Source organism: Mus pahari, chromosome 5 (genome assembly GCF_900095145.1).
Source record: "Mus pahari chromosome 5, PAHARI_EIJ_v1.1, whole genome shotgun sequence".
Lineage (NCBI taxonomy): Eukaryota > Metazoa > Chordata > Mammalia > Rodentia > Muridae > Mus > Mus pahari.
The window spans coordinates 114284041-114292403 of NC_034594.1; the positions used below are offsets into that span (position 1 = coordinate 114284041).

The 8363-nt window shown below is 36.9% G+C and overlaps 1 protein-coding gene across 1 annotated transcript in view; it reads right to left on the bottom strand.

The window, feature by feature from the left end:
- Cfh (complement factor H) overlaps positions 1-8363 on the bottom strand; it is a 74314-nt gene that overhangs the window by 23571 nt on the left and 42380 nt on the right. The window contains exon 8 of the mRNA XM_029538693.1: positions 8037-8213. Within this exon, the coding sequence (XP_029394553.1) occupies positions 8037-8213 (177 nt within the window). The remainder of the gene's footprint in view (positions 1-8036; positions 8214-8363) is intronic.

Here is an 8363-nt window from a genome sequence, read left to right on the forward strand (position 1 = left end):
TGCACCAGAAGAGGGTGTCACGTCTCATTATGGATGGTTGTGAGCCACCATGTGGTTGCTGGGATTTGAACTCAGGACCTTTGGAAGAGCAGTTGGTGCTCTTAACNACTGAGCCATCTCTCCAGCCCTCATTCATTCTTTTATTCCTTCTTTCAGCTTAAGAATAATTGAATCAGTTAGGAACCTAGAACGCATTTATCCCATTAGGGTTTCTGGAGTTAATCAATGATCTTAGAAAACATATCCAAAGTTACTACAGACTCCAGGACCAATAATTTCAAGAGTCATTGTAGCTGCATACCTAAAATGGAATGGTTGTTCAAAGTTTAATAAAGGTCAGAAAAAATAATGTGACTTTATTGTTGTAAAAGAATATAATAAAAGCATAAGGAAACAAAAATAGAGTAGTAGACTCAAACCAAAAGTAAACATATTTCAGTAAAAACTAGCAATGTCACATTTTACAAAAGAAAAATCACTGGACTAAAATACCAGAGTAGGAATAGATTAATAATGTTCATTATAGAGGTAGATTTGTGTAAAAGAGAATTTTTCAGAAAATAGAAAAATGAGAACTAAAGAAAAAAAATGGGTATTTTGCTGAATTTAAGAAACAAATATTACTTTGCTCAAAAAGATGAGAGTCACTGGACTTGTGGTACAGAAGAGACAGAACAGAGAAAATATGGAGCAGAATACTCCATTTCTCAGTGGTCATCCTCTAGCTCATCTGGCCAAATGTCAGCACACTAGCACATAACAAGACACTCTGATGGAGAACAGGAGAAGAAAAACTACCCACAAAATTAAGGTCAAAGGTTCCCAGAACACCAACTATTCAAGATATTCAAAATGGAAGACAGTAAAGATTCCTTTAATCACCACAATCCTTCGGAAATATAACCCCTGAGGCATTTTATTGATAATCTGAACAATCAAGTTGTACCAAAAAAGCTCACCAAACCAATCTAAATAATCTCAAATGGAAATCAATCGAACTCAGTGTTCCTATTCTGCAGTTTTCCAATCCCAAGCACTAGCAGTAAGTTTTCTCAGAGCTCTGCTGCTTTATTCAAGGGATTGGGGGGAGGTGGATGAGCACACATACATTTGTGGCACCAATTTATTCCCCCCCCAAAAAAAATTCCAGACACTCATTTGGTAATGTTCACCCATTACATGCAAGTATCAATAAGATAGCTACATACAAATATCTGTGGAATGACAACAAAATCTGGCTGCACTCAATATTCACACAGATAAGGAGCACAGACCTATGTCAGTAACCTGAGACACTTCAGAGGTTAGGCATGGCCTCTGATTGAGGGATGGGGCCACATACCCACCTCTAAAATTTTAACCCAGAAGTGCTCCTATCTAAAGGAAACACAGGGACAAAGAGTGGAACAGAGAATGAAGGAAAGGCCATCCAGAGACTGCCCCACCTGGGGATTGATTTAACATGCAGACACCAAAAACCCAGACACAATAGTAGATGCCAGGAAGTGCTTGCTAACAGGAACCTGATACAGCTGTCTCCTGAGAGCCTCTGCCAGAACTTGATGAATACAGATGTGGATCCTCACAGCCAAACTTGGGACTGAGCACAGGGTCCCCATAGGAGGAGCTAGAGAAAGGGTTTGTCCTCTCAATTTCTTTAAGAGACTTATTAACCTCTTCTTTTTGGACCACTATTATCTTCATAAAGTAGGTTTTATTGTCATTTTCTTGTGCTTTAGTTGTTTTGGAGTACTGAGGGCTTCATGGAGTAGGAGACATGGGCTCTAGTAGAAACATGTTGCCCTATTTGTTGTTGGTTGTGTTCTTATACTGGTTAATAAAAATCTGCGTTGAGAATGAATTTTATCTCTAGATGTTGATTTCTGGGTTTATGGTTGTTTGATGGCTTTTTTTTCTATCCTTTCTGTTTCTTCTGTGGTCTTTATATCTCTGTGGATGATTGAGCATGGGGCCTTCACCAGAGATGGAAGTCAGACTTCTGTTGGCCTGTGTGGACTCTCATCTAGTANATATTCATTTTCTAGTTGGAGGTTGGTCTTCTGACAGGAATGACCTATAGTTGATGAGTGGGTGTCAGGCTGAAGGAAGCAAGAAAGCACAGAAGGTTTGTGGGTGGCCAGCCTAGTGGTCTACTGGTAGTCATTGGCTGTGCATCATATTCTCACTTAATTACATTTATTTCAGTAGCATGTATGTATTGTTCTACTATGTTATAGCTTTTATAACAACTGAATTTTATTTGAAAGATGGATTTATATAGATCTATAACAATTAAGCTATTTATATATTTAGAGGACTATTTTGGCTATTTAAAAATGTGGTAAATACTGATATATTTATGAAAATTTGAATTTCATCCTAGCTGCCTAGAAGACACTCTTTTCCTAGTGGCCATCAAATGAAGCTGTAGAATTATGGGCTCCTCCTGCACCATGCCTGCCTGAATGCTGCCATTTTCCTGTCTTGTTGATAATGGACTAAACCTTTGAACCTGTAATCGAGCCCCAATTATATATTGTCTTTATAAGAGTTTCCTTGGGCATGGTGTCTTTTCACAGCAGTAAAGCCCTAACTAAGACAATGACCCAGAAAATAATTTCAACAAAATCATAAAAGAAAATTTTTCTTACCCTAAATTAACAATTTCTTATAAGGATACATTAGGCACACAGAATGCCAAATTAAAGGAAACAAAAGAGAAAGATCACTCAAAATATAATAATAAAATTACTAAGCATTTAGAACAGAGAAAGAATATTGAAAGCCTCAAGGAAAAAAGAGCAATTAGGTAGACATATTAGAGTTATATCTGACTTCTAAAAGAAAATATCTAAAGTAAGACAAGCAGCTATCCTTCAGACTCTAAAATGTCACAGATCCCAGTCCAGACTACAATATACAGCAAAACCTTTACACACTGTAGATGGAAAAGGCAAGAATTTCAATGACAAAGCCAAATTTAAACGATTTCTATGTACAAACACCACCCTCCAGAGGCTACTAGAAAGAAAAATCTAGCCCAGCGAGTTTAACTACACTCACAAAAACACACGTAATAAATACATTCCCACTAGCAAAACTGAAAGAAGCAAAACACACACACACACACACACACACACACACACACACAATACCACCACCACCAACAAAATAATAAATTAAATGAATTAATAATCACTGAGTATGGATACCTCTAAATATCAATGTGTTCATTTTTCCAGTAAAAATAAAAGACTAACGGAATGGCTGTGAAAACAAGAAAAATCTTCTGCTACATGTAAAAACATACCACATAAAAGATAAACATGGAATCAGTGTAAAGGATGTTAAAATATTTACTAGCAAATTGGCCTAAGAAGCAAGCTAATGAATCCAATCTAATACCTAACAATATGGACTTCAAACCAAAATTATTCAAAAGAGATGAGGAAGCAATACTTATTATTCATCAAGAGCAAGATTTGCAAAGATTATATTTCAATTTTTAACATCTCTGTCCCCATTCAAATTTGTAAAAGAAACTTTGTAAAGCTTAAAACACATTAACCCTCAGACACTGATAGTGAAAGACTTCAATAGCCCACTCTCTCCAGGTGACTGGACATCCAGGGGAATACTAGAGCAAATAAATGTTATAAAGTAAAGGGAACTATCAGGTATCTACAGACAGTTCAACAATCCAGTGTGTGTGTGTGTGTGTGTGTGTGTGTGTGTGTGTGTGTGTGTGTGTAATTTCTTCTCATTTCACAGCACTTTATCTAAAATTGACCACTTACTTAGTCACAAAACAAATTCAACAGATGCAGGCATACTACATATGCAGTGAGAGCCATGAGTCACAACATGTGTTTCCTTTGGTTAGTGGTTTTGACCATGGGAGTTGGGGGTACTATTAGTCCATATTGTTGTTCCTCCTATGGGCCTGCAAACCTCTTCTGCTCCTTGGGTATGTTCTCTAGCTCCATCATTGGGGAACCTGAGCTCCACCAAATGGATGGCTGTGAGCATCCACTTTTGTATTTGTCAGGCACTGGCAGAGCCTTTCAGCAGGTAGCTATATCAGTGTCCTTTCAGCTAGGATAGCAAAAACTATTCTCAACAATAAAAGAACTTCTGGTTGAATCACCATTTCTGACCTCACGCTGTACTACAGAGCAATTGTGATAAAAACTGCATGGTCCTGGTACACTGACTGACAGGTGGATTGTTGGAATAGAATTGAAAGCCCAGAAATAAACCCACACACCTGTGGTCACTTGATCTTTGACAAGGGAGCTAAAACCATCCAGTGGAAAAAAGACAGCATTTTCAACAAATAGTGCTTGCTCAACTGGAGGTTAGCATGTAGAAGAATGAAAACTGATCCATTCTTATCTCATTATACAAAGCTCAAGTCTAAGGTGAACAAGTAACTCCACATAAAACCAGAGACATTGAAACTTATAGAGGAGAAAGTGGGGAAGAACCTCAAACTTGTGTGCACAGGGGAAAAATTCTGAACAGAACACCAATGGCTTGTGCTGAAAGATCAAGAATTGACAGATGGGACCTAATAAAATTATAAAGCTTCTGTAAGGCAAAGAACACTGTCANTAAGACAAAAAGCCAACCAACAGATTGGGAAAAGATCTTCATCAACTTAAAATTTGTTCTGCCTACTAGATATGTAGGTATAAAGATGGAGCAGAGACTGAGGGAATGGCCAACCAATGACTGCCCAACTTGAGACTCATGCCATGTGAGAAAGACAACCCCTGGCACTTTCAATGATACTCTGCCATGATTACAGACAGAAGACTAGCATAAATGTCTCCTTAGAGGCTGCATCCAATAGTTTATGGAAACAGATACAGGAATCCATGTCATGTGAGATCGACAACCCCTGACACTTTCAGTCATACGGTGACATGCTTACTGACAGAGTCCTAACATAAATGGCCCCTGAGAGGCTGCATCCGGCAGTATATGGAAACAGCTATAAGGATCATGCCATGTGAGATCAACAACCCCTGACACTTTCAATCCTACCCTGACATGCTTACAGAGAGAATCCTAATATAAATGGCCCCTGAGAGGCTGCATCAAGCAGTATGTGGAACCAGATACAGGGACCTGCAGTCAAGCATTAGGCAGTGCTTGGGGTGCTTTGTGGAAGACTGAGGCATAGAACTAAATGAACTGAAGAAGTCAAGGACACCACAGGAAGTCCTACAACATCTATTAACCTAAGCCCATGGAGACTCAGATACTGAACTAACAACTAAAGCATGTCAGCACTGGATCCAGTCAATCTATGCATTTGTAGCAGATGCCCAGCTTAGTTTTCATGACTTCATTCTAATTGTTTTGGTTGCCTGCCATTGTATCACCTTCCCCTAANTTGACTGCCTGGTCTGGTCTCACTTCTACAGAATGCACTTGGGCCTTCTGCAACTGGATATCCCAGGGTGTGGTCATACCCAAAGAGGGATTCCTTTTCTCCTTAGAATAGAGGAGAGTGTAATTTCGGGGGATTTATAGTTCTGGGACTAGAAAGAGATGTGGGAGGAGGGTCTTGATCAAGATTTAAGTTAATTAATTAATTAACTAAAAAAAAAACAAACTCTTTCAGAGTCATCATGAGTCATGATTTAAGCTCTATCACAGATACATAGTAATAAAAATACATAATATTGGCATAAATACAAAAACAAAATTACCAATGGGATCAAATTGAAGATCCAGATTTAATTCATATAATTATGAACACCTGGTTTTTATAAGCAATCTAAAATTAAATAATGGGAAACNGAAAGCATCTTCAAGAATGCTACTTATAAGATCAGGTGCTACAAAATCCCCTCCCACCCCTAGAGACTGAATAACTCCCAGGAGTTCCATCATAAACAGGCTCACAGTAAATCCCACCAGCTCAAACACCTGGCCTAACTGGGAACCCTACAGAGCCCTGTATACATTGGACCTATTCACCCTGACAGAGACACATCTCCCTTCCAGTCCACAACCCTGCCCAGGGCAGACTTGGCATTCCAGCCCCCTTAACCTTCACCCTTCAGGTACAGTCTGACTGTCAGGGGGTCTGTCATAACCAGAGTCACAGGACATCGGCCATAGCCTGGATGACAGGAAGCCTTCCATAACTAGTGATACAGCGGACCACCCCTAACCAGTGAAAGCACTAGTTGCCTCCCAGAATACCTGTTCTAATTCAGCTCACAGATCTGTAGCTTCCTACAAGGAAGGGCAGGCTAAAGGCAGAGACAGTAAGGCCAATTAAAACCAGAGATAGCCAGATAGTGATAGGAAAGCATAAGAACATAAGCAAGAGAAAAAACCAAATGCCACTTGGCAACATCAGAACCCAGTTATCTCACCACAGAAAGCCCTGGATACCCTAACAAATGTATCACATTTTCTGTATCCATTCTTCTGTTGAGGTACATCTGGGTTCTTTCCAGCTTTTGCCTATTCTAAACAAGGCTGCTATGAACATAGTGGAGCATGTGTCCTTATTAGAAGTTGGAACATCTTCTGGGTATATGCCAGTTTTCTGAAGAACCGCCATACTGACTTCCAGAGTGGTTGTATCAGCTTGAAATCCCACCAGTAATGGAGGAGTGTTCCTCTTTCTCCACATCCTGGCCAGCATCTGCTTCTGGATGGGGCTGTAGTCATAGAATCACCCTCATTGTCAATGCCACTGAACTGAGCTCTATATATGTGTGATCTGTTTCCTGAAGAAAATTGATTTTTTCATAGTTAAGTCCTTGGAATATGAGAATAAAGCTTTCAGTTCTTTTAAGATATTTTGAGTTACTTGAAGAAAGAAAACTAAATCAATCAGCCTGAAAAGGACTTTAAAAAGTAAAAAGACCAGAAATATTTTTAAAATATTGTATACTCATATGATTCATACCAGTTCACAAAAACTCTAGAAAGAATATGTAAAATTAAGGTTATAAACAAAACTAGTACAAAAGAAAAGCTATCAGTTAAAAAAACAGTAAAAGTTTTAAATAGAACAATAATGTTAATCTTTTAAAATTTTAAGTAAATGAAGATAAAATTCTTGGAGATCAAATAAATAAGGGACAGTTATCTAAAAAAGAATGAAGCTAAGAAAAGTTTCTCATCAGCAAAGTGGTATAATAAAAGGCAATTGACAAGCATTCAAAATCAGACTATACTTTTAAATATGAATCACATTCATAAAAATGAAGACTCAATAGTATATGATAATTTCAAAATTGTTCTGAAAATGCAAGATAATGGCAATGAAGTCTCTATAAAAAAAGTTGTCAGTATTAAGTCTAAAAAACTTCACATCTGTGACGTGTGTAATGAAAGGATTATTTTTTAGAATTCTTCACTTTCCTGCAAAAAAATTATTAAAGCATAAATTAGAAGAAAACTAAATATGAAAAATTGTTAAGTATAAATTGACTTAGGATCATATTTTAAAATTCCAAATGATATTAAAAGGAATGTATATCAACACTATGATATTGTAATATTTTATAGATATTTACTTTAAAAATAATAAGATAAGACAAAACTGAGATATTTACAAGTATACACAACAAGAAAAAATTGACACGACATAAAAATAGTGGTAAAAAGATTGGAGAAAAACATCATAACTGGATCATGCACACTATTTATGAATTCTCTTGTGTATAACACATCATAAATAACACATAAATATTAACTTATTTAAAGTTAATATATCTATGATGTGTTTAGCTGTTTTGTTTAATGGTAAATTATAATTTTATAATTGTTTTGAGTCAAATGTAAAGTAAGGTAAAAGCACATAGTACTATAAAATTAAGTTTGCTAAATGTTTTGTTTTATTATGGCTTAAGATCGACTAGGAGTGTTTAGGTTGTATATACTTATAAATAATCTTCACTATTCACTTATACACACTGAAAAAAATGAAGCCTTTTGCCACAGTTAATACAGAAGGGACAGAGAGTCATTAGTATCTTGCAATGTAAGGGCTGGTTACTTACTGATAAGGATGCATTTTGGAGGAGTCGACCAGCCATTCTCTGTACATGTAATTGTGTCCTGANCATTTGGAAGACTATAGCCACTGTGACACTGGACTTTTACAGACTGACCCTGCATATATATTTCTTCCCAGTATGAAGATTTTCCATTCTGCACATAATGGAAAACACATTTCCCTAAGAAACATAAAAAGTAAAAATTAAAATAAAAGTAAAATCTTTCCTCTCTTTAAGTTAAATGATATCTTTCCAACTGTTTAATGAGCATGCATGACATTCAGAAATATAATTAATAACAAATGTTTAAATGAGTAGCATTTATCTTTA